Consider the following 27,848-nt stretch of genomic DNA (forward strand, 5'->3'; position numbering starts at 1 on the left):
CTTAAAGGTGTACTCACTTTTGTTGCCAGTGGTTTAGACATTAATGGCTGTGTGTTGAGTTATTTTGAGGCAACAGCAAATTTACACTGTTATACAAGCTGTACACTCACTACTTTACATTGTAGCAAAGTGTCATTTCTTCAGTGTTGTCACATGAAAAAATAATATAAAATATTTACAAAAATGTGAGGGGTGTATTCACTTTTGTGAAATACTGTAGGTAATCAGGGATCAGGCATACTGTTAACAGGAGAGTTAGGTATATGACAATGACAGTCTGTTTTTTTGTTTAAATTGATAAATGCAACTCACTGTTGGCTATATAACTGCAGCCCAGCTCATTCCTTTCTGCCACTGACAACGCCTGTTTGAATTCAATTAATAATGTTTACCTAGCTGATAGAATTACATAGTTAGATAGTTAGGTTGAAAAAAAGACACAAGTCTATCTAGTTCAGTCAAAAAAAAAACAAAACATACGATCCCATATACACAATCCTATACCCACAATTGATCCAGAGGATAGAGGAAGGCGAAAAAACCCCAGCAAAGCATGATCCAATTTGCTACAGCAGGGGAAAAAATTCCCCCAAGAGGCAATCGGATATTCCTTGGATCAACATTACCTATACATGTTAGTATCCAGTTATATTTTGTACACCTAGGAAAGAATCCAGGCCTTTTTAAAGCAATCAACTGAGCTGGAAAGAACCACCTCTGGAGGGAGTTTATTCCACATTTTCACAGCTCTTACTGTGAAGAAACCTTTCCATATTTGGAGATGAAATCTCTTTTCCTCCAGACGTAAAGAGTACCCCCGTGTCCTCTGTGAATAATTCAATACCAAGTTAACTATATGGACCCCTTATGTATTTGTACATGTTGATCATATCCTCCCTTAATCTCCTCTTCTCAAGAGAGAATAAATTCAGTTTCTCTAATCTTTCCTCATAGCTGAGCTCCTCCATGACTCTTATCAGTTTGGTTGCCCTTCTCTGCACTTTCTCCAGTTCCCCCCAATATCCTTTTTGAGAACTGGTGCCCAAAACTGAACTGCATATTCCAGATGAGGTCATACTAATGATTTGTACAGGGGCAAAATGATATCTTTCTCTCTGGAGTCTAAACCTCTCTTAATACAAGAAATGACTTTGCTCGCTTTGGAAACCGCAGTTTAATAATGCTATTATTGAGCTTATAACATACCAAAACCCCCAGATCCTTCACCACTATGGATTCCCCCAGTTGTACTCCCCCTAGTATGTACAGTTGTGCTCATAAGTTTACATAACCTGGCAGAATTTATGATTTCTTGGACATTTTTCAGAGAATATGAATGATAACACAAAAACATTTCTTTCACTCATGGTTCGTGTTTGGCTGAAGCCATTTATTATCACTCAACTGTGTTTACTCTTTTTAAATCATAATCACAACAGAAACTACCCAAATGACCCTGATCAAAAGTTTGGCCTGATAACATGCACACAAAGTTGACACAAAGTGGTTTGAATGGATATTAAAGGTAACCATCCTCATCTGTGATCGGTTTGCTTGTAATTAGTGTGTGTGTATAAAAGGTCAATGCATTTCTGGACTCCTGACAGACCCTTGCATCTTTCTTCCAGTGCTGCACTGACGTTTCTGGATTCTGAGTCCTGGGGAAAGCAAAAGAATTGTCAAAGGATCTGCGGGAAAAGGTAGCTGAACTGTATAAAAAAGGAAAGGGATATAAAAAGATATCCAAGGAATTGAGAATGCCAATCAGCAGTGTTCAAACTCTAATCAAGAAGTGGAAAATGAGGGGTTCTGTTGAAATCAAAACATGGTCAGGTAGACCAACTAAAATTTCAGCCACAACAACCAGGAAAATTGTTCGGGATGCAAAGAAAAACCCACAAATAACTTCAGATAAAATACAGGACTCTCTCTTTGTGTGGCTGTTTCAAGATGCACAATAAGGAGGCACTTGAAGAAAGATGGGCTGCATGGTCGAGTCGCCAGAAGAAAGCCATTACTATGCAAATGCCACAAAGTATCCCGCTCACAATACACCAAACAGCACAGAGACAAGCCTCAAACCTTCTGGCACAAAGTCATTTGTAGTGATAAGACCAAAATTCAGCTTTTTGGCCACAACCGTAAACACTACATTTGGAGAGGAGTCAAGGCCTATGATGAAAGGTACACCATTCCTACTGTGAAATACAGAGGTGGATCACTGATGTTTTGGGATGTGTGAGCTACAAAGGCACAGGAAAGTTTGTCAAAATTGATGGCAAGATGAATGCAGTATGTTAACAAAAAATACTGGAAGAACATTTGCATTCATCAGCCTGGAAGCTGCGCATGGGACGTACTTGGACATTCCAACATGACAATGATCCAAAACACAAGGCCAAGTCGACCTGTCATTGGCTACAGCAGAATAAAGTGAAGGTTCTGGAGTGGCCATCTCAGTCTCCTGACCTCAATATCATTGAGCCACTCTGGGGAGATCTCAAACCTGCAGTTCATGCAAGACTGAGGCTTTTTGCCAAGAGCAATGGGCAGCTTTACTATCTGAGAAGATAAAGAGCCTCATCCACAAATACCACAAAAAACTTCAAGCTGTCATTGATGTTAAAGGGGGCAACACGGTATTAAGAACTGGGGTATGTAAATTTCTGATCAGGGTCATTTGGGTAGTTTCTGTTGTCATGATTTGCAAAAAAGATGCAAGGGTCTGTCAGGAGTCCAGAAACGCATTGACCTTTTATACACACACACACTAATTACAAGCAAACAGATCACAGGTGAGGATGGTTACCTTTAATATCCATTCAAACCCCTTTTTGTCAACTTGTGTGCATGTTATCAGGCTAAAATCACCAGGGTATTTAAACTTTTAATCAGGGTCATTTGGGTAGTTTCTGTTGTCATTATAAGTTAAAAAGAGTAAACACAGTTGATCGATAAAAAATGGCTTCAGCCAAACACTAAGACCCCTTTCACACTGGGTCGTTTTGCAGGCGCTATTGCGCTAAAAATGGCACCTGCAAACAGACCTGAAACAGCCGCTGCTGTGTCTCCAGTGTGAAAGCCTCGGGGCTTTCACACTGGAGCGGTGCGCTAGCAAGACGCTGAAAAAAGTCCTGCTAGCAGCATCTTTGGAGCGGTGAAGGAGTGGTGTATACACCGCTCCTTCACCGCTCCTGCCCATTGAAATCAATGGGGCACCACGGCTATACTGATATATATCTGCAGAGGCGCTTTGCGGTGGTTTTTAACCCTTTCTCGGCCGCTAGCGGGGGGTAAAACCGCCCCTATATATCTAATTTCCAGTTTCATATTGTGTAATCCAGAACCATTATCATGTATTGTACAGTATATTATTATTCATTTTAGTTGTAATACTAAAGAGTTTTCTTTTCATTCTTTCATAATTTTGTAGACTGATTTTTGTCTTTTATTCTTGTATTTTGTATTTTTTGTATTTTGTGTCATCTTTCAGCCCTTCTAGGCTTAGAAACCAAAACTCATTGGCTGTGTATAAAGTTTTCATTTGTTTTTACATTGGTATAAACTTGTATCACAAGGTGACACTTCAATTTACTTTACACAATCAAAACCTAAAGTGGCTCACAATCTAAGCCTTTTTGTGGACTGACGCTGACAGCCTAGAGTTCAGGTTCCATACACCCAAACAAGTTTCACCCCATTTGGTGATATTAGGAAAAAATGTAAGGAATGCAGCACCTTCTACCTACTGATTCATACATTAGCATATTAATTACCAATTGGGAGACTTTTCCTCACTTATTTTTCTAGTGGCAGAGGTCACCAAGAAAGGTAGTGAATAGGAAACCCTCCAACAGGCCACAAACAACAATAACATTTTTATTAGGGCATTGAAAGGTTGGAACAGTAATAAAACCTGACAGACCTTCTAACCCTTCCCCACTCTATCCAAAATTATTTACACTCATAATCTTAGCTATAAAGGCAGATTGTATTTTGAGTACAAACCTTTAACCTAACTGTGACTTAACAAAAGCATTATTCCAAGTTCTGACAGCCCTCTGGCATCTTGCCATTGAAAGTATTCTTCTTCCAATAGCACATACAGGTTTATTGATGAATACATGACCTCACCAGGCAAATTCTGGTTGCAAGATTACATTTTCAGGCTTCTGTATACTAATGTTACATAGTTGTAGACAAAATGTATGATGGCTGTCACAATGAGATGGTGCATGCATGGAAAGACATCATTGTTTGCATGATCATATACTTGTCCAAAGCAGAGTTTAGAGTTTCTTACCTACGCATGAGCGGTTATTAGATGCCAGCTGAAATCCCGGCTCACACTGACAGGTGAAAGATCCAGGAGAATTAACACATCGATGTTGACAGTATCTATATCTGCACTCGTCAATGTCTGCAATGGAAAGAAGACCAAAGTATTAGAGGAATAGAGACAATGTAAATAGGAGAGTGTAGTTCTACAATTAGCTGACATCTAGCTGTGGGACTTAAGGAGAAACTTCAGACAAACAGAGAAAACACCATTTTTAGCCCTGTTACATATTCATTACAGGACATCTGTCATGAAGAATTTCGGAGGAGGCCAACTGCTGATGGTCATGTTGACCCCTTTTTTTTTCAACACTAAGTTACTCACTCAGAACAAATGCACAGAACAAGAATTGTATTCACTCTGAATTTACTTGATGCATGATTATAATCAGTATAGAACTCGGAGAACATTGAAGCTAAACACAACCAGGCAAGTGTTTTTATCAGATGGAGGTCAGCAATGTCAGCTCCTGTATTTATTTAATTACCTGTTCCCTTTAAAGTGGAACTTTAGACAAAAATTAAGTCCTGCTAGATCATTTGAGGCTGGCCAATTTTGCAGGTATAGCTATGTAAAACATTACAAATAAGTACTGTACCTATACTGTTTAAAATCCAATAATACACTGTCTCACCCTACTCTGCACATGCTCAGTTGCTCTCCATTTTTTAGGCATTTTTAGGCACTGCCAAATTTGTAGAGGCCAATCTGCTTACAGCCTAATTCCTGGTACACACAATGAGATTATTGGACAAATGATCTTCTGTTTTTTTTTTGCATGCTAATCTCAGATGAAACCTGAAGACTTTACTAAAGTCACAAAAATTCTCGTACGACAGAATAAAAATTTGGAAGGCATGTCATGTGTAATATATTTGTAGTGCTTTTCAAACGACAACTGTACTGATTAAACAAAAATCATATAATTTTTTTCAAATAATCAAATATTATGGGATGAAATGTCCTGATCGGCTCTTGAAAGCTCTGTACTAACGATCAGATTATCGTATGATCGCTCCGAAGTCTGTATTTTTCGTACGATTTTCTGTTCATGTGTACGGGGCTTTAAAGTTAAATTAAACCATCCTATCCTTTAGAGCCAAAGAAGATACTTCTGTTTGATCTGCAACTAGCATGGTGCTGCACATGTGATCAGTTATGACACCAGCTAATTGAGGGTTTGACAGTTTGGTTGAGGACACAAGCAAATATGACAGTTAAGCCTCGTACACACGATAGGATTTTCCGCAGACAAAATCTCAAACTTTTGTCTGAAGGCGAGTGCCTGGATTTTGTCTTGCATACAAACGCCAAGGAATTGTCGGCCAACAAACACAAACGTAGTGACGTACTACGTGGTTTTTCAGCTCTTTATCGCCACCCTTTGGGCTCCTTCTGCTAATTTCATGTTAGTAGAAGTTTGGTAAGTATTGATTCGCACTTTTCATTTCGCGCTTTTCAGTTTGTTTCTGAGCGGCCGTTCGTCAACCAGCCATGTTGTGGAATCGGAGAAGATAACATGTTATTTATTATTGGCCTTGGAGTTATTGCTTTGACCCAAGTCCAGTCCAGGAACAGGAGGAGGAGGAGGATTTATTGGACCAAAAATTGGGAACTCCAGGAGAATAATCCGGATGATTTTTGGAATTATCTCTGGATGACGGACCCTTGCTTCACCAACTCTTGGCATTATTGACCCCCTATATTAAGAAGCCGGACACATGCATGATGAGGCTTTTATTTTATTTTTTGGTTGAATAATAATTTGATTTGGTATATTTTCTATATTTTTGGATGCATAGAATGCACTTTTTGGTTAAGTTCTATTGGCAGATATCATGTCTAATTTTATTTGTTTTCTTTTTTTAATGCACAATAAAAAAAATTGTGGAGAATAATACTTGGCTATGTGTTTTACTTCAAATGACAGTTTGGGAGTAGGCAGCTACATTTTAAAAAATACAATGTAAAATTAACAAGGGACACAACATAGTTGTATCTTTGATCTTAAAAACTACGGTATAATGGTGTTATGGTAACTTGCACCAAAAAAAAAAAAATAACAAGCATAATAATATTATTCTTGATATCACTAGAAAAAAAAGTCTTTGAAAAAATCGTTTGCCATAACCCCATCAGTATCACCAGCAAAGCAGCTTCATTATTATCCCATTAAAGAAGAAGTGAATGTATATATCCTTCATAGATCTTACCTCACCTCTTCCCGCCTATCAAGGTATAAACCAGATGCCAACCCAACCTGCCCCAGATGTGGCGACGCTGACAGCACTTTTTACCACTTAATATGGTCCTGTCCACCCATCCCGCAATACTGATCACAGATTGTCAAGTTCCTACATGACCGCATGGGCTCCCCCCTATCACTATGCCCATCCCAATGCTTACTCGGCCTCCTCCCTATTTCAGAGGAGGAAAAGTACCTGACGATATTCTTACAGGAAACTCTCTTCACTGCCAGAATGCAGATAGCCCAGTTGTGGCTTAGACCCCCTCCCCTGCCATCCAGCAGTGAAAAAGGGCCGTGAACCTCACCCTTCCCTACAAAAAAGTCCTCTACTCCCACTGAGGATGTCCTGGCAAGTTCAATAAAACCTGGGACAGATGGGTGGACTACTGGTGGACTATGGGAGGACTACTCCTCTACCTGCACTGACTAATGCCGATTGCTCCTCTAACCCCACTAGCTGGACTGCTAAGAAAGCAACCCCATCACTCATACTAGCAAGGATTATGTGAACTCAAGTTCTTATTGCAAATAACAATGTCTACAAATATCCTAGCTAATATTATGGTTTGTCAGACAATTTTTATTTTCTACTAATTTCTGTTGGTGCGCGTTGCACCTTGTATTTTGAATGTGATATCCTGTATTGACTTTTATGCTCAATAAACTTTATTCTTGATTAAAAAGAAGAGAATTGTGCGCTGCATTTTGAGATTTCATAATTTGCCACGTCACGAATGTTAATTCTCCATTACAAACACTAGTTTACCAGATCGACCGCTTCCAGCTCATCCTTGCTTCCGAGCATGCGTGTTTGTACTTTGGACTTTTGTCCGACGGACTTGTGTACACATGCTCGGAAAATCTGACAACAGACATTTGTCCGCGGAAAATTTTAAAGCCTGCTAGCCAACATTTGTTCGCGGAAAATCCGACAACAATTGTCCAATGGAGCGTACAAATGGTCAGATTTTCCGCCAATAGCCTGTCATTACACATTTCCGGTCGGAAAATCTGATCCTGTGTACGAGGCTTTAGGGTACTTTCACACTGCTCTGTAACAAATTTGTGGTAAAAAATGTATATGGGTTTTTAGCCGCAATTTTGCTGTGTTTCAGAGGTTTCCAGATGTGTTTCCCCTGCATTTCCGGTTCGTTTTAGGGCCACCGGCACCTATGAAAAAACGGACATGTGACTCAAAAACACAAATCCTGGGTGCGTTTTTACAGAAATTTTACCGTAATTTTCTTCTCATTTCAATGGAAAGCTGTGTTTTTGGTGCTGTCTTCAAAACCGCACAAAAGATGCAGCATGCAGGACTTTTCAAAACGCACCGTACCCACAGTGCAGTGATGTGAAAAGTCTCATTGAATTTAAAGGGAAACATTTTTCCTGCATTTTTCTTGCAAGGTAAAGACGCAAGAAAAACATTTCAGTGTGAAAGGGCCCTTAGCAATCCCAGCATCCCAAGAACGTATCTAATTTTTGAAACCGTTAAATCGGCCGGTTTAGTTCCGCTTTATGATTTACTGCTGTTTTGCTGTTCAGCAAAATGGCAGCCTCCAGCACGAAGAAACAGGAACAATGCTGGAGGCAATTTACAGCACACTAATTTTGGTAATATAATTATTAATGTAGAATGTATGTTCCTTGCTAAAGAACATTATTTTTTATCAAGTTGTTATGGGTAAAGTTCTGCTTTAAGAAATAGGTTTTTCTCAAATATTGAGAGTATAACTGCCTGAGTGGGAGGCTGTGACGCCATCTGCCTGGCTCTCCACCTCAGCCAGTCAGAGAAAGCTCTGTATTCATATGGACCTTGCTTTGTGCACTGGTGTGCAACCATGTTGGAGCAGGAAGGGGCCAATCCCAAACTGTTCCCACAAAATTGGGAGCATGAAATTGTCCAAAATGTCTTGGTATGCTGGCGCCTTTAGACTTGGCTGATCACAGATCGGAGTAAGGGGTCGATCCTGACCCCTTACCACGTGATCAGCTGTCAGCCAATGACAGTTGATCATGTGATGTAAACATAGTCGGTAATCAGCTATTTTTTCTCCTCGCGCTGATAGCGTGAGGAGAAAAAAAAAGCTGATCACTGGTGGCTGTCAGAGGGACATCAGTCCCGATCAACGAGAGCAGCATCTGCCTCCTCTGTGCCCAGCTGTGCCACCTGCCAGTGCCACCTACCAGTGCACAACAGTGTCGTCTACCAGTGCCCACCATCGCCACCTACAACCCCACACCATAATCCCCCCTCCACTAGATAATTTGGACCAGTGCACAAAGCAAGGTCCCTAAAGACGTGAATGACTAGTCTTAAAAGGGTTTTGGCTGGAATTCCACTTTAACCCCTTCAGATCCACGCTATAGCTGAATATGGCACTGCTACAGCGCACAGTGCCACCTATCAATGTCACCAATCAGTGCCTCATCACCAGTGCTGCCCATCAGTGCCACCTACCAGTGCCCATCAGTGTCACCTACCAGTGCCCATCAGTGCCACTTACCAGTGCTCATCAGTGCCACTTATCAGTGCCATCTATCAGTGGTACCTATCAGTTATACCTATCAGTGCCCTTCAGTGCCACCCATCAGGGCCCATCAGTGCCGCCTCATCAGTGCCATCTTATCAGTGGCCATTAGTGCCGCCTTATCTGTGCCTATCAGTGCCGCCTTATCTGTGCCTATCAGTGCCCATCAGTGCAGCCTATCAGTGCCCACCAGTGCAGCCTAACAGTGCCCACCAGTGCAACCTAACAGTGCCCATCAGTACAGCCTCATCAGCGCATATCAATGAAGGAGAAAAATTACCTGTTTGCAAAATTTTATAACAAACTATGAAACATGTTTATTTTTTTTTTTCTCAAAATTTTCTTTTTTTTTTTTTTTTTTAGCAAAAAATAAAAACCCCAGTAGTGATTAAATGCCACCAAAAGAAAGCTCTATTTGTGTGAAAATAAATATAAAAATTTCATTTGGGTACACTGTTGTATGACCGCGCAATTGTCATTCAAAGTGTGACAACGCTGAAAGTTGAAAATTGGCCTGGGCAGGAGGGGGGTTTAAGTGCCCAGTAAGTGGTTAATTCCCATAAAAGGTAAGTTAATGCACAATTGGGGTATCTAGTTTAGCATGCTTGATAAGTAGAAGAATGCTTCAGCTGTGCATGGTAGCCAATCAGCTTTTAACTTCAGCTTGTGCAATTACGCTGATTGGTTTCTATGCAAAGCTGCACCAGATTTTGCACTCTCCAGTTTTAGTAAATCAACCCCAAAGTGTTCTCTACAGTCTACAGCATAAAGCCCAATTCCAGTAATAGAGATGAATCTGCTGTCAGATGGAAATTTTACTAACAACTGCACTAACAACATCCATTGTCCTAGCCTTACAGCCATTTTCCTGTTATGATTGTGCAGTCAAATGGCCACCCAAGTACATCCCGCTGCACTCAGTGACAGAACTGGTCTGACACAGTCCACCACTTCTCGGCAATACAAGTCTGTGTGAGGACACTTGTACTGAGGGATGTGACTGTTACTCAGCTCTGCCAGCACAGGGCACTGCAGTGTGAGAGCTAGATAAGTATTTTTACTGAGAGATTAAAAAACAGATTTTTTAATATTATACAGGACTACGAGGGTTTAATCAGACAGCAGATTAGTGCCGTCCTCTGTGTAGAGCTGCTGGTAGATGCGTGTGCATCTACCCTGACATAGGCGTGCGCACCGGGTGTGACAGGTGTGCCTGGGCACACCCTAATCACCCTGTGTGGTGCAAATTCTCCCTGTGTAAACCCCTGATCTTTCGGGATTTCAAAAAAATTAGTAAAAAATAAAGTTATGAAAAATAACAACAAATAAAATGATAAAAATAAAAACTACTGACACCATACACTGCCCTACTGACACAGGCCACTGCTCTACTGACACAGTTAATATATATACACTAGGGATGAGGCCGATGTTCGCCGAATTTAGAACATTATGGGGCATTGGTGGGAAATTCGAGCGCCTGTGGAACGCCCCATAATGAACAGCGAGATCGCAGTGCACTGATGGCTGCTGATTGGCCAAAGCATGCACCTGAACTGCATGCTTTGGCCAATCACTGCGTGCTCTGCTGTGAGAGCCATGATTGACCAAAGGCAGGGTGCCTTTGGCCAATCATGGCTCAGGGGGCTGAGTCCACGCCCCACACTAGGTTAGGCTATGTTACATAGCGGCCGCAAATAGTTTTATGAATAAGAGCAGCAAAATTACATTTGTAAAAGAAAAAATATAATTTAAAACTGCTCGTGGCTGTAAATTATTGCTGGATTTCGTCAAGATACATAAAAATCCTTGAAAAAAAAAGGCATGGGTCCCCCCCCCCCAGTCCATTACCAGGCTCTTCAGGTCTGGTATGGGTATTAAGGGGAACCCTGTGCCAAGATTTAAAAAAATGGCATTGGGGTGCCCTCCTAAAATCCATACCTGGCCATTCAGGTCTGGTATGGATTTTAAGGGGAATCCCACGCCAAAATTAAAAAAAAAAAAAAGCATGGGGGTCCCCCCCCAAATCCATACCAGACCCTTATCTGAGCACGCAACCTGGTAGGCCGCAGGAAAAGGGGGGGAGAGCGCCCCCCTCCTGAACCATACCAGGCCACATGCCCTCAACATGGGGAGGGTATTTTGGGGTTCCCTTGTCCCCATGTTGATGGAGACAAGGACCTCTTCCCCACAACCCTTGCCTGGTGATTGTGGGGGTCTGCGAGGGGGCTTATCGGAATCTGGAAGCCCCCTTTAACAAGACCAGACCTGAAGGGCCTGGTATGGATTTTGGGGAGACCTCCACGCAATTTTTAAAAAAAATTTCGGTGCGGGGTTCCCCTTAATATTCATACCAGACCCAAAAGGCCTGGTAATGGACTGGGGAGGAACCCATGCCATTTTTTTCAATGATTTTTTATGTATATTGCCGGGACCAGACAATACATTACAGTCGCAAGCAGTTTTAAATGACATTTTTTCCTTTAGTAATGTCATTTTGCTGTGGTACTGTTCTAAACACGGGAAAGATGCACTACTTTACAGGCAGACTAAGGACACCCCCGGGCATGATATTTTTTTTTTTCATAACATTTTTATTGAGTTTTTCAAAATCACCAAAAATACAGAGTGTACAATACAGTAAACGAAGGTACAGGTGAGTGGCATGTACAAACATACAATTGCAACAAGGTACTCTAGCAAATGAAGGTAGCAGACACCGACCACCGATGTAGAGGAATACTTAAAGAGAGGTTTCTGTGGTAAATGCTACATGTGGTCGGAAGATGCGCGATGTACAGGGTAGGTTATTGGGGTACGTCAACGGTGAAGTAGTAGGACGAAAATAACCATAAGTCTATCTAATGTTATCTAAAGTGACGCATTGTGCGCCCAAACATATGAAAGGAATAGTAATGTGTAGAACGGGAAACTTATGGGGGAGACTTCCACACCGTCTGGGTTCCACCCCTACTCCGTTCACCCCTAACGGGACCTTCACTGTGAACGGGGCAGGGTGTGTAGGGGCTCAGAGTTTGCGTCCAATGGAATGACGGTGTGTCAAGATTAGGTCGTGGTTCCCGATATCAAGTCTAATTGAGGAGGTGATAAGGTTGGCCGATGTTTGATAGTGATGCCGAGGGCGGTGCTCATACTTATGAGGTAAAATGTAGGGGAATAACGGTGGAACCGGTATGTGGAGCAACAGAAGTCAAGGCCTTGTCAGCTTGACGTGGTGAAGGAAGTGTGAAGGGAGGGAGGGGGGTGGGAGAGGGGGTGGCGGGTGAACAAGGTGGGGGGGCCAGTGGTGGAAGACAGTTCTATGTAGTTAGGGTGCAGGTATTGACGCAGGCGGTGAGGTGGTCTGAGTGTGGGATTGTCGGTAGTGGGACCAGCAAGCCCAGATAATATTATGTTTGGTAGGGTTGTCCTTAGCTTGACAAATAAGTTCTTCCATAGCTGATATTCTGTCCACCCTACGGATCCAATCTTTCACTGTGGGGGGGGCAGGGTTTCTCCAAAGGGCGGGAATACATTGATTGGCCGCATTGATGAGGTGTAGAGTCAGGGAATTTTTATAGGAGCTATAGGGCTTGGCGGTGTGGTGTAATAGGTAACTAGCAGGGGCAAAGGTTGGTGAGTACGTGGTGATGTGGGATATCAGTCGGTGAATTTCTGACCAGAATGGTTGTATAAGGGTACATTCCCACCAGATGTGAAGTAGGGTACCGCGGGCCGTATGACATCTCCAGCAGGTCGGGGGGATAGTGGGGTGAAAGTGGTGGACCTTGTCCGGTGTCCTATACCATTTGGAGAATAGTTTATATCTATTTTCCTGAGTGGCAACATTAATGGAGCCCTTGTGCATGAGGGTGAATATGCGGTCCCAGTCAGACGGGGTGAGATCAATAGATAAGTCGTGTTCCCATTGTCTCACTATTTTATCTTCCTTTACCTCGTGTCGAGAAAACAAGAGGGAGTAGGTTGTCGAGATTAGGTGGGCTTGGGGTTCTGTGCTGGAAGAGAGAATTTCGAGCGGTGTGAGTTCTCTGTGCCAGAGGGGGTGGCGTTGGTGGGATTGGAGGAAGTGTCTTAGTTGTAAATATTTATAAAAGGGTATGTTGTGGTTGGGCAGTTGCGCCGTAAGAGTAGGGTAGGGTAGTAATGTCCCGTTATCGAAGAATTCATGAGCTCTGGCTCGTAAAGAAGGTGTTTCAAGGGTTGGGTCTTTCAGTGTTAGTCCTGGGGGGAAGTCTGGGTTATCTACCAATGGGGTCATAGGGCCTGGTGCGGGGCTAAAAGCAAGCCTTTTAGACACTAATTTGAGTGTCGATAGTGTGGTGCCAATGAGCGGGTGAGCTAGTAAGTCTTTGGATACGTGTCTGTGGTCGGTCCACGGCAAGTCAGCTATGGGGATGTCTGTAAAGGAGTCCTCAAGTTGGATCCAGTCTTTGGAGGAGCGGTGCACATGCCAGTCTACCAGTCTGGTCAGTTGACAGGCCCAGTGGTACTTTTGAAGGTCTGGAAGGCCTAGGCCTCCCAGACGTTTGGGGAGTACCAACCTCTCCCAGCTAAGGCGTGGGCGTTTGGTGGCCCACACAAAGGACCTGCAAATATTTTTATAGGAGGAGAAGAAGGAAGCTGGTATCTTAATTGGTATGGCTTGAAGTAGGTAGAGGAGCCTGGGTAAAACATTCATTTTGATCACTGCTATTCTACCCATCCAGGAGAAGGAGCCCAAGTGCCATTTCTGTAAGTCACCCTGGATGGACTGGAGTAATGGCAAAAAGTTTTTGGTGTATAAATCCTTTAAGTTAGTGGTGATTTTGATGCCAAGGTAGGTTATTTCGGAATATTCCCAAACAAACGGGAAGTTAAGCTTACATAGGTTGACAGTTTCCATTGGCAGGGTTACATTGAGGGCTTCAGACTTGTCGAAATTGATTTGTAGGTTGGATAAGGATTTGAAAAGTGCGAAGTCAGTAAGAAGGTTGGGGAGGGTCGTAACAGGGTCAGTAAGGAAAAGTAAGATGTCGTCGGCGTATGCTGCCATTTTATATTGAGTACGATGGATGTCTATGCCTCTAATAGTGGGATTTAGTCTCAGTTTACGGAGCATGGGTTCCATGGTCAGTATAAAGAGAAGGGGAGAAAGAGGGCAGCCCTGGCGGGTCCCATTGGATACAGAGAAGGTGTCCGACAGTCCCCCATTGATCCGGAGTCTTGCTGATGGAGAGACGTAGAGGGCCATGATCATTTGTAGCATGCGGGGAGGAATTCCAATCGCACGGAGTGCGGCCTCCATGTAGTCCCATGCTACCCTGTCGAACGCCTTCTCTGCATCCAACGAGAGGAAAAAACCCTGTGTAGAAGATTTCGTTAGCCAGTGGTGAATGTTCAGGGCTTTTGTGGTGTTGTCTCTGGCTTCCCGGCCAGGGACAAAACCCACCTGTTCAAGTGAGACCAAAGATGGTAAAAAGGGGAGAATGCGATTAGCTAATGCTTTGGCGTACAATTTTAGATCCACATTTAGTAGTGAAATGGGGCGATAGTTGGTGACCAAAGTGGGGTCCTTCCCTTGTTTAGGTATGAGCGTGATATGGGCTTCCATTAAGTCATTGTGTGCAGTCGAAGCCTGTGTGAGGTTGTTGAGGGCTTTGGTCAGGTGTGGGAGGAGAATAGTCGGGAAGGATTTGTAATAGCTGGCTGAAAAGCCATCTGGGCCTGGGCTCTTGCCCGTTTTCATCTGTTTTAGTGCATTACTGAGTTCTTCGTTAGAGAGGGGGATGTCTAGAGATTGTGCTTCTTCGGAGGAGAGCGGGGTCGGGCCGAATTTTGTTAAAAAGTCAGTAATGGCCGTTAAACGGTTAACGTTAGTGTCGGTGGTTTGGGATTTAGGAAGGTTGTAAAGTTTAGAAAAGTACTGTATAAATTGGGACGAGATTCCTTCATTAGTGACTACTGCCTCGCCTCTGGCGTTGTGAAGTTTATGAATGGTGTGCGATGCCCTTTTGGTTTGAAGGGCCCTCGCCAAAAGTTTGCCTGCTTTGTTGCCAAACTCATAATATAATTTTTGCGTCAAAGCGAACTTGCGCTTCAGTTTGGCATTTAACACATCCAAGAGATCTTCCCGAGCCTGAGACAGTTCGGATAGTACAGAGTTAGCGAGGGAGGCTTTGTGTTTTTGTTCTAGCGTGCGGATGTGTCTGCGGTTAACTCAGCAATGCGGGCGGTTTGGAGTTTGTTTCGTTGAGCCGCCATAGCCAACAGTTCGCCTCGAACTACACATTTGTGTGCGGCCCAGGTAACTGTGGGTGCTACGTCTGGTGAAGAGTTCTCTTTGAAAAAGTTTGATAGGCAAGTGGTCAGCCTTTGAATATTGATCTCGTCAGTGAGTAGTGAGTTGTCAAGGCGCCAGATATGCGTTTTTGGGCGAGGTGAGGGCAGCTGAAGGGTCATGGAAATGGGGCTATGGTCCGAAAGTGTGGCTGGGTCAATGGTAGCTTTGGTGAGGTGCGACAGGTCGTTTTGTGAAAGAAAGAAATGGTCCAGTCTGGAGTACTTGTTGTGGGGGGCGGAAAAGAAAGTAAAGTCTCTGTCTTTGGGATGTAGCGTACGCCATGTGTCATGAAGCAGTAAGTTACTGAGCTGTTGTTTGATCGCCCTCAAGGCCCTGTAAGGTAAAGAGGATGTACCGTTCGACGTGTCGTCCGTCGGTGTCAAGGGGACATTGAAATCACCACCAAGAATAAGTGTTCCTGTTTGGAAGCTGGAAAGTAGTTGAAGGGTATTGCGGAAGAAGGTAACTTGGCCCGTGTTGGGGGCATATATGTTGGCTATCGTGAGGGGCACAAGGTGTAGAGTGCCTTTCAGAAAGAGGAAGCGTCCCAGCGGGTCTCTTTGGACATCAGTCACCTGAAAGGGACAATTTTTCGAAATGAGGATGGATACCCCTTTGGATTTTGCCTCCACGTTGGAGGAGTGGAAGGCTGTGGGGAAGTGTTGGTCTGTAAGTTTAGGGATGGAATCGGTGCGAAAGTGGGTTTCTTGTAGGAGGGCAATATGTGCTTTAGAGCATTTGAGAGAGTATAAAAGTTTAGATCGCTTTTCAGGTGTATTAAGGCCCCTAATGTTCAGGGAATATAGTTTGAGAGAGTGGGGTGGAACCTGTTTAACCACCGGGGGAGAGTTCATAAGTTGTGGGTTCGCCATGGGCGGGGTGTGTGTGTGGTGGGAGGGGGTGGGGGGGCAGAGGGAAGGGATCGGGAGGGCAGGAGTGAAATAAGGTTCAGAGGTGTGAGTGGAGAGGGTTGATCCGAGGAGGTGTGGAACTGAATATCCAACAGCCTCAAGGGTCTGTGATCGGGATGGTACGGAGTGTGAACGGCGCGCGAGTCCCTGTTAGGGGGGCCGCACACCGATGTAGCCCCGTGTGGGGGTTGACCTAAACCGAGACAAGGAGAGACCAAGAAAGGTATGGGAAGTGAGTGGGAGTATGAGCAGCCACCATAGGAGTGGTGTATAGCAGCCGAGAGAGGTAATGTATTCATGTATTGCTAAGCCGTGTCTTGTGTGTATGGTGATGGGGGGTACAGGGTACAGGCAGTGAAGCTGTAACGTTGTAGCCCTATCCTTTGCTCTGGAGGCATAGTGATTGGGTCAACAGGCAGGGGATAGAGTGTGGGTGGGAGATACGTTAGCCTGGGGACCAACCCCCCGCCCCAACCCCTAGAGGAGCCGATTACTAGGGGAAACCCCCCTGTCTATCGGGTAGCGGACTCCAGTCGTAGGGGAGGGCTGCAGCGGGAGGTGGGTGTCCGGGAGGAAGGATGTAGAGCGGTGCGGGCACAGCAATAAGTGCAGCTGCAACATAAGGGGTGAATCACCCCCACATCCCCCCTCTGGTTGTAGTATCAAACCTTGAAGTGTGTCCCATTTAAAACTATAAGTAATGCGTAAGTAGGATAACAACACAACAAAAAAAAAAAAAAAAAAAAAAAACACAGTGAAAAGGCACATGGCATAAGAACCTGCGAGACATCGGGACGTCATCTGAAAGTTCCAGCTGGGGCTTGCAGGCACGGGAGTTCTGTATGGAAGGTCCAGTTGTAGCCGGTAGGAGGGGCATCTTGCAAGCTGGAGGTAATGATCGGGTGTCCTGCAGGCGCGTGGAGGCCAGGGAGAGGCGTAAGTCCAGCTGAGGTGACCTCAAGGCGATCCATCCGACAGGAGCGAGGTAAGAGGCGAGTCGCTTGATTCCTGGAGAGTCCATGTCAGGTGTGGTATTAAAGTTCCAGGGTGTCTACTTGAATGTGCGTAACTTTAGTGCTGCAGTAGAAGATTGGGGGCGGTGTCAAATGCCGCTATGCATCCTGGTGAATGTAGTGTTTGGCTGAGTGTTTGAGCAGTGCATTGAATACTTGGTAGGCATCCCAGTTTGTGAGAGGTGGTAGGCAGGAGTGTGCATGAGGCGGTAAAATCCGACCCAGAAGGTCGGCTGAGAGGAGTAGGCATCGCACAGGGGGTCTTCAGTGTTCCGAGGGCATGAGGGGGGGCACAACATTCACAGTCAAAGCCCTAAGCTGAGGAGGGCAGAACTAGTGTTGAACAGTCAGGAGGCGCAACTTGCCGCCAAAACAACAAAAGGGAAAAAAGAAGTAAAAAGAAAATAAAACTTCTGAGATGGCGTCAGCGACCGTTAGGTGCTGATGAGCAGTAGTGACTCTTTCAATATGGATCAGCGGTCCCTGCGCGTTCTTCTGTACCGCTGTGACGGTGTGGGGCTAACGACCCTGGGGCCACTGCGGTAGCCAGAGTGGTTTCTGAGGGTGGAGGGTGAGCGTCTCCTGCGGTGGCTAGATGGCTGGGTGTCCATGGGTTCCTCTCGTAGTATGTCACTGTGTGAGGCTATGGGGCGGAAGGCTGCGTACCAGTTCGGTACAAGAACCTCTGGAATGCCAAGCGTGTCACAGAAGTGAGGCAGGTCTTCAGGCACCCGGAGGAGAGCGGTGCGGCCGTGTGCTGTGGCCGAGAGGCAGAAGGGGAACCTCCACTTGTATGGGATGTTTTTCCCTCGTAGAGCATCCAGCAGGGGTTTCAGGTCTCGCCTGTGTTGCAGAGTGATACCCGAGAGATCCTGGTATATCTGAATGGGAGCCCCTTCATGAAAAATTTGTTGTTTCTCCCTAGCTCGCTGCATTATTTCCTCCTTCAGCCTGTAGTCCACAATGCAGCAGATTATATCACGGGGGGGATCATTCTCCCTGCCTTTGGGACGGAGAGCGCGGTGGATCCTTTCCATGACAACAGGGGTCTGTGGAGGCCGGTGGAGTAGGCCATTAAAGATGCTCACCACAGCATGCTGGACATGGTCTCCCTCAATGGATTCCGGCACACCTCTGATTCTCAGATTATGCCTCCGGCCCCTGTTGTCAAGGTCTTCGAGATGCCTCTGCATGTCTCTCATTTGCATTGTGTGGTGATCTATGCTGTCAGCGTTGGAAGTGATAGCTGTGTCATGGCGGTCAATCACTTTCTCCACCACGTGCACCCGGTCATTCATAGCTCGCATATCTAGCCTGAGCTCTGATACAGCGGCTGCGAGAGCAGCTTTTATATCGTCCGCGATTGATCTGAGATCCTGTAGATTTATCGGAGGATGGGGGGTGAGAACAATCCCCCCTTCTCCCCCTGCAGTTTGCGTGTAGCTGGCTGTCGGGGAAGTAGTGTCCTGAGGAGGCAAGGGCAGCGGTTGTGAGTGAGTGGTTCCGTGGCGGGACGGCGCCATATTGCCTCTCCCGGCCCTGAACATCTCCGGGATATTCTGGGTTTGTGACCCAGTGAGATCTCTGGGGGATCGGGAACGAGATGCCGACAAGTTCCTGGATGCTGTCCCCATGCTGTGAGCTAAGTATGTGGAGTAAATACCTCAGAGTTTAAGTAGCTTCTCCTATGGCAGACGGAGCTCTGGGATTATGCGTCCTTCTCCATGTCAGGTCAGGCCACGCCCCCCCCCCCCGGGCATGATATTTAAAGGAATATTTCATTTTTATTGTTTAACTTTAAGCATTATTAAAATCACTGCTCCTGAAAAAATGTACGTTTTTAAAACTTTTTTTGCATTGATACATGTCCCCTGGGGCAGGACCTGGGTCCCCAAACACTTTTTATGGCAATAACATGCATATAAGCCTTTAAAATGAGCACTTTTGATTTTTAATGTTTGTGTCCCATAGACTTTCGCACAAATTTTTTGCCTGTTCGCAAGTTCTGGTGAGAACCGAATGGGGGGGGGTGTTCAACTCTTCCCTAATATACACATGCATGTGTGTTTGAGCTTTGAGGTGCACACCCTAATGCAATAGGCTGTGCACATCTATGCACCTCGGAGATGCCTGCAGGAAGCCCATAGAAATGGATGCACATGCAGTGTTGGCACAGACACAATTGCACGCCAAGATTAGAGCCGTCTGAATGAGCCCATACTGTATTAAATAAAACATTAGGAGGTGTGAGACTTCAATTGGTATTTAAAAGTGAAGTATGGTCAAAGAAGATTCCAAACCCAGGAAAAGACTGGAGGAAGATGTCAGCAGCAGTGATAGAAGGACAAGGGAAAGGGAGGATGTTGTACTGCTGATGTTGTACTGCTGGACCCTAATGCATTTAGTTCTGCTTTAAAGAAGTTAGGGATCTTAGAGCTACAAATCACCAAATGATCTTCCACTGTGAAAAACTAGTAAGCGATCATATGTTTTTGGGAGAAACTCTTGTAAGTGGAACGCTGGCCATGCCAAGGCATGATTCACATATTTCATGTGCACAATAACTCTGGTTGGTAGGTTGTGATATTTAGCACTTAAATTTAGTAATTTTTTTGCATTGTTTAATTTCACAGGCTAACATTGCACCAGAGGGAGATTTTCTATAAATGAAGGTACACAAAATATTATGAAACTATGAAAACATTTTAGCCAAAAATGAAAAAGGTTACCAAGATCTACTTTGTAAGTTACAACATGATTAGTAATGGAAACTATGTCACTGGAATCTGTTACGGGTATAGTATACTATAGTGTAGTATAGTATAGTGTCTATAACATGCAGTGGCTGAATGGTAGGTCATAATTGAACCACTTTCTTTAGAAACAAACACATTTCTGTATACCACTAATGGTTGTAATGTGTTTAAGGTTATGGGGTGTGGTATGTTTCTGTCTATCAAATTAAAAGTAGTTATGAAAAAAAAAACTAAATATGTAAAAGGTAGAAAAAGCTGCAAAAAGCCAGCCATATAATGTACATCATGGTTATACTCACCTACACACTCATTTCCAATCTTCCTATAGCCTTCTGGACATTTACAGTGGAAACCACCTGGTATGTTTACACAATCCTGGCTTGGCAGACAGTCATCTATTTCTAGGGCGCATTCATCTACATCTGTGGAAAAAAAAAAGGACAACGCCTTTGCTGGTAAATTCTGATACTTGTGGCCTAAACTAGTTGTTGGGTTGTAACATGTAAAATATGAAATATGACTTTTGTTACTGTGTAATGCTTCATTAAGGCTGAATAGAGAATGAATATGAGATATTGACAAACAATACACATTTCATATTTACTAGCTTGTTATTCATTTCACAGATTTTTTTAGATTTAATTTCGTAAAATTAAACCAACATCTGAATGCAACCTCATTTTAACTTAACTCAGGCTGTAAAACAGGTAGTAAGTATCTCAATGTAACATGACAGTTCAGCTATAAACCTTTGATCAGATCAACTTTCTGCCCCTCACATTGATGGTAAATCTGAATTCTCCTTAAAGCTGTTTTAAAGGCATCATCATCATAAACAGGGTAAACTTACCTGCTCTGTGCAATGTTATTGCACAGAGTGGCCCTTTACCTCATCTTCTGGGGTCCTCCATTGGCGCTGTCTGCTCCTACTCTTCCCATAGCAAGCTGTGTATTGTAGAGGCATTCATGTGTGCGTGCTCCTGAGCTAGGCTGTATGCGCCCCATCCCTGAGAGGAGCCAGGTAAGTATTTAAGGGGGGCTGGGAGGTAAAAACCTTATGCAGTTGGAACCACTTTAAGGCACAGCTGTTTAAGGCCAAACTCCAGGCACAGGATTTTTTAAGATTTTTAAAAATCTTTAATTCACAAATAAACAATGTTTATCTTTTATGTAGCACTCTTATGGTTAGGCAGGGTTGCTAGTAAATTTATCTGCCAGGTATAGTTGCCTTGGCCAATTGACAGGAGATCATTTGATTCCACCCTAATTCTGGAATTGATGCACTTCTCTCTTCTGTCACTAGATCGCCGGGTATCTGGTGACATTAGATAAGGGCAATGCAAGCACAGATTAGGAATAGATAGGGTATCTCAGCCAATGGGCAGAGATCTTCATGGGTCCCTTGGCCTGCTAGGAGAGCCTAATTATTTGGGTGAGGTCAGGTGATTGGGGTTCTGTGCCACATGGATGCCTGTCTGGGTGGACGTGTGTTGTGCTGCCCCGGGCTGCTAGGCCAGAGCCTGAGGCTTATCCCGGGGAAATCTGGCTGCTAGGCCATCTGAGGGCCTATCCAGAAACAACAAGCAGCTTAGGGTTAAGACTGCGGCTTGCAGTCCAACCATAAGTGACAGTTCTGCCAGCCGGAGAGCCTGTCGTGGTCGGAGGTAGGGGGGAAGCTGGCACTAAGGGGCCAACCACCTTATTACCAGGGACCACAGTGAGTAGCTGAAGCAAATACCGGAACAGTATTCTCACCAACCAGGGACGGTGAAGAATTGGGAAACTTCAGCAGGTGTCAAGTCAGGGACCCAGCCAGCGGAGATGACGCTTGCAGAGCAGCCTTGTGTGCCAAGCCAGGGACCGTGCAGGGTGTCCTGGCCCTAAACCCTTTTTCCCATAGTTCTGTTCAAGAGAAAATAAATCTCTTTGCATTCAAGAAGTGTCTGGCGCCCATGAATCTACTTTGCATTACACCCACCATGCCTTGTAACCCACTCTACACAGAAGGATGTCAGCTGTCTCTAACTCTGGAGGTTCTCATTAGATCAAAGGGGACCCGGGACCTTGCTAAATTTACTTCTTAATAAGCTCTATGAGAGCTAAGGTTTGTGAATGGCGCAGGAGGAATTTTTGCATGCTTAACACCTGAACTGGGTATCAGGAAATAATTTTTTCCCCTGCTCTAGCAAATTGGATCATTCTTTGCTGTTTTTTTGCATTCCTCTGGATCAAATGTGGGTGAAGGATTGTTTATATGGACTTGTATGTTTTTTTATGTTTTTTTTTTGGTTGAACTGGATGGACTTGTGTCTTTTTTCAAATTAACTATGTAACTATGAACTGGCAAAGATTATAGACATCATTCCGATGCAGTGGGGAGGTAGTGCTTCCAGCTCTACAATGGGTCAACATTTCCGCTCAACAATGGGCAGTGTTTATATTGACACAAATGTATTAATATTATTACAAATGTCATAATAAGCTACAGGGGAACATCCACACCTACTGTCACTTAAAAAAAAAGTTTAAGATCACTCAAAATAAAGAACCATGCAAAAAGTCACACCATACTTACCTACACAAGTACCCAGTCCCTGTGAATCTGGCTGGTACCCATTTGGACAAGGGTTGTTTCTTTGATCAGTTCCAGCACCACCTTGAGGGCTTCCAGCAGGTCCAGGATCAGACTGGGAGTCACTAATTACAGAGGCCGAACGAGGGAGGCATAGATAACCACCATAATGATTGATGCACTTCATTTCACCCTTGCAGGCATCAGGGATTGTCAGACATTCATTGATATCTGAAAAAGTTGCAAATAGAGTTGGTAAGGAGTAAAGACAAAGACAGTGGAGCAAAAAAATGTAATAAACGTTACCAAACAACATAGACCAGGAGCCCATAAAAAACAGATTCCTTGCTTCATTAAATGGTCAACCTTTATTGGTTACTATGAAAGCATAATATTGAATATGATATGAAAATAGTGAAGACATCATATTACTATTGCAGCTCTCAGTCCGGACAAACAAGTGGTAGCTGGCGGGACTGGCTTCCAATCATGTAACCACCAAAGAAAAGTTCCTTACAAGTATTTTTCCCCACAGGGGCTTCAGTATCACACAGGTTATAATGCAAAGACCAGCCTCGTGGCTATCTGGACTGTTTGGTCCTATATTCGGTCACTTCACAGAAGTAAACTCTTTCCCTTCAGGCCACAACTAGGTTTAATTGCTTGTCTTCGAGGCCGACAGGCCACAATCACAGAAAAACACTGCTGCCTCCTGCAGCACAATGATGGAAACATCTTTTGTAGATGATACACTAAGGTATGTAGGTAAATAATTTTCAAGAGCCAGCCCAGCTTTTGGTTACTTTTCCTTGGTCTGTCAAAATTTCCATAGAAATACCTGTCCTGGAAAATATCTGGAACAGTTCTTTCGAGAAAAACTTAGAGGATGTGCTTCTGAGATGGACTGCTTCTGGATACCCAGTGGAATAGTCAAGGACTACTAACATGTACCGGAGCCTCCTGGCAAACTTCAGCAGTGCCATGACGAGATTCATAGCAACCCTCTTAAAAGGGACCTCATTATAGGCAAAGGCACACACAAACTTCTCAACTGTTTAAACACTGGGCAGGAAAAAACGTTGTTCATTCTGCTTCTTTCGTTTTTTTAACTAACGGCGAAACATTTATTATTAGAACCCTTGTCAGTTTTTATTGCTGTCTGTGCCCCCATTAAGGAGATTCCCCCTCTCTATTAGTCCTGTTTACATTTATCAATGAAAGTGAAAGTAAAGAAAATCCCAAATTTTGGGTTGACCCTAGAAAAGTAATAGATGGGAAATCTTCCAATGGGGACACTAGTTCTGGTGACCTGGGGGTCCTCAAGGAATTCTCTTAATTTGAAGAAATTTCCTCTCACTTCCTGTTTGGCTATGGGGCAGGAAGTGAAGGGAATTCTCATCAATGGGACACAGATGGCGAAAAACAATCTGACAGGGGTTATAACCCTCCCTTACTCTATCCAAAATGAAAAAAAAAAAAGTTTTGTCTATAGTTCTATTTTAAATTGCCCCCAACACATGGGAATAGGCCATGTCCAACACCATCCTAATATGAGACAGGGGAACCACCAGCAGAGCCACAACTTGCTATCATTTTCTATTTACACAATACAATAAATCCATAGGGTACTGCAAAATGGGGGTATACCAGACTAACTTCTGGTTCTTAGGGTTCCCTGTCTTTCATTGATACATTTTTCAATGCATATGCAAATTTGGGATCCTGCAACTGTGCAGTTCCAAAATCTTTAATGACCACCAGTATATCATCTGACTCTGAGACCATTTCCTCTGACTTCCCAACCATGACCATTAGTGGGAAGTTGTTCAGTACCTCTGATGTAGGGTTATCAACATCCCCTGCAAGTTCAGGCAAAATAGGAAGATCATTCACCTTTACAATGCTGTCTCTCTGAATCCCACTCATAGCCATCTGTGCATTCCTGAAAAAAAAAAACAAGATAAATTGTACTGTAATTTAGACCATAGCAACCAATCAGATTTCTTCTTTTGCCGGCTTAGAACAATAGGCAAAATGTTAGATGATTTCTGAATGCATTCCATAGGAAGGTTATGCCACTGTGTAGATTGCTCCTGTCTGCAAGTGTCAAGGCAATGTAACAATGTACGGTATTATTACATTGTTTCTACTATTTCATTCTCATGACATCAGTTATCTTAGGAGTTAAAAAAAAGTATTTTGTTAAGTAAAATGTATTGCTATTGCTAACCCCCTTCTTAACCCCTAGTTATTTCTTATGAGCCTTAGTTAAGGTGGTTGTAAAGTCAAAAGGTTTTTTTATATTAATGCATTAAGATAAAAAACCTTCTATGTTTAGCAGCCGCTCCAGCACCCCTAATACTTACCCGAGCCCATCTCTATCCAGTGATGTCCACAAGTTCCTCGGCCGTCCGGTACTCTCCTCCTGATTGGCTGAGACAAAGCAGAGGCGCCATTGGCTTCCGCTGCTGTCAATCAAATTAGTTAGCCAATCAGGAGTAGGGGGCGGTTCTAAAGTGAGGCTCTGTGTCTGAATGGACATGGGGAGCTGTGACTTGGCTCAGGTGCCCCCACAGCAAGCTGCTTGCTGTGGGGGCATTTGACAGGAGAGAGGGGCCAGATGAGCCTAAGCGGGACCCGAGAAGAGGGGGATCTGGGCTGCTCTGTGCAAAACCACTTCACAGAGCAGGTAAGTATAACATGTTTGTTATTTTTAAAGCATAAAAAAAAAAAAAAACAAAAACGAGACTTTACAATCACTTTAAGTCCTCCCTCCCCTTCTACCCATAGCTATTTATTTTCTGCTGATTTTGTATTATTATTTATTTGCCACTATTGAAACCATTTTTTATCAGCACTAACACTACTTGCTTTAAACCCAACAATGTATTTTTTTTTTTTTGTCTATAGCTTGTATCAATTTTATTGCTATTTAACCCTATTATTAACCTATAGGTAATCCTAATCAGTTCTAATTAACTCATCCCTCCCCTTCTACCCTTTGCATTTTTTTCTGCTCTTTTTAGCTCTTTTTATATCTTTTACATTTATTTAAACTTTTCTTCTACAGTAATGCTGTTTGTTTTAAAACTAACAGTGGTCAAAATAGAAAAAAAAAAATTTTTTTTTGTACTATTTTATTTATAGATTACAACGAAAATTAAATTACTTTAGCAAGACACCATTGCCAAAAGAAAGCCTAGTTTCTCCCCAAAACCAATATATATATTACTTTTTTTTTTTTCATTTTAAAGTGGTTGTAAAGGCTCAAGGTTTGTTACCTTCATGCATTCTATGCACAAAGGTAAAAAAACCTCTGTGCAGCAGGCCCACTAGCCCCCCTAACACTTAATGAAACCCACTGCAGGTGAGTGAGTCTCTAGTTAATCCCCACACGGTGCTAGCCCAACAGATGGAGCAGGGGACAAAGAGGTAGATGCATGTTGCACAAATGTTAGCGCTTAGTAATGACTGAACGCTAACATTTGCACAAAATGTGCCTACCTTTTTGTCCCCTGCTCCATCTGTTAACCACCTGTCACATGAAGCTTCAATAAAGAGGATTTTTAGAAGTGCAGCTGCCCAGAATCTTTTCTTTATGATTCCCCTAATACCTACCTGAGCCCCATCACGATCCAGCGATGTGCACAACAGCCTTGGCTCTCTGTTTACTCTCATTTCTCATTGACTAAGACTGCTCTCTATCACAGACAGTGAGCTAATGAGGAGAGAGAAGGGGCAGGGCCGAGCAGCGTCTCTGTGTGTGAATGGACACGCAGAGCAGCGGCTCGGGAGCGCGCCTGCTTGGGTGCCCTCACAACAAGCTGTTAGCTCTGGGGGCACTCGGCAGGAGGAAGGGGCCTGGAGCACCACCTTGGGACACAATAAGAGGAGGATCCGGGCTGCTCTGTGCAAAACCACTGCACAGAGCAGGTAAGTATAATATGTTTGTTATAAAATGAAAAACAAGCCTTTACTATCACTTTAAGTAAATTGCTCAAGTCAAATCCAGGTATGAGAGCTGCATTGGTTAAAATATGGCAGCTGTTCCATTAAAGGGGCTGTAAACCTCATTCTATGCATTAAGGTGAAAAACCTTCTGTAGTGCTGCAGCTCCCCATTTTACTGACCTGAATGCTGTCTATCTCCGGCCGAGAATAAGCACACCAGATCTAGCTGGTGTCTCCTGTCCTGATTAGATAGATTGATAGCAGAGCAGCCATTGGCTCCCACTGCTGTCAATCATACAGCAGTTTAGCAGGACAGGTTCCACTCAGAAAAGGGCTCGCCATGGTCAACCAAAGAAGTTGAGTGCACATTACTGGAACCATGTCCTGTGGTCTGATGAGACCAAGATAAACTTATTTGGTTCAGATGGTGTCAAGCGTGTGTAGCGGCAACCAGGTAAGGATTACAAAGACAAGTGTGTCTTACAGTCAAGCATTGTGGTGGGAGTGTCATGGTCTGGGGCTGTATGAGTGCTGCCGGCACTGGGGAGCTACAGTTCATTGAGGGAATCATGAATGCCAACATGTACTGTGACATACTGAAGCAGAGCATGATACCCTCCCTTCAGAGACTGGGGCGCAGGGCAGTATTCCAACATGATAACGACCCCAAACACACCTCCAAGATGACCACTGCCTTGCTTAAGAAGCTGAGGGTAAAGGTGATGGACTGATCAAGCATGTCTCCAGACCTAAACCCTATTGAGCATCTGAGGGGCATTCTCAAATGGAAGGTGGAGGAGCGCAAGGTCTCTAACATCCACCAGCTCCATGATGTCATCATGGAGGAGTGGAAGAAGACTCCAGTGGGAGCCTGTGAAGCTCTGGTGAACTCCATGCCCAAGAGGGTTAAGGCAGTGCTGGAAAATAATGGTGACCATACAAAATATTGACACTTTGGGCCCAATTTGGACATTTTGAGTTAGGGGTGTACTCACTTTTGTTGCCAGCGGTTTAGACATTAATGGCTGTGTATTGAGTTATTTTGAAGGGACAGCAAACTTATTCTGTTATACAATCTGTACACTCACTACTTTATATTGTAGCAAAGTGTCATTTCTTCAGTGTTGTTACATGAAAAGATATAATAAAATATTTACAAAAATGTGAGGGGTGTACTCATTTTTGTGA

At 43.8% G+C, this 27,848-nt stretch overlaps 1 protein-coding gene across 2 annotated transcripts in view; it reads right to left on the minus strand.

The window, feature by feature from the left end:
- The window catches only part of EFEMP2 (EGF containing fibulin extracellular matrix protein 2), a 69,773-nt gene that overhangs the window by 25,275 nt on the left and 16,650 nt on the right, over positions 1-27,848 (minus strand). For both annotated transcript variants that reach the window (XM_073605261.1, XM_073605260.1), the window contains exons 3-6: positions 24,604-24,652; positions 22,714-22,941; positions 20,438-20,560; positions 4,304-4,420 (exon numbers count right to left, since the gene is read on the minus strand). In XM_073605261.1, coding sequence (XP_073461362.1) covers positions 4,304-4,420; positions 20,438-20,560; positions 22,714-22,941; positions 24,604-24,652 — 517 coding nt within the window. The remainder of the gene's footprint in view (positions 1-4,303; positions 4,421-20,437; positions 20,561-22,713; positions 22,942-24,603; positions 24,653-27,848) is intronic.

The sequence above is a fragment of the Aquarana catesbeiana genome, linkage group LG11 (assembly GCF_042186555.1).
Source record: "Aquarana catesbeiana isolate 2022-GZ linkage group LG11, ASM4218655v1, whole genome shotgun sequence".
NCBI classification, from domain to species: domain Eukaryota; kingdom Metazoa; phylum Chordata; class Amphibia; order Anura; family Ranidae; genus Aquarana; species Aquarana catesbeiana.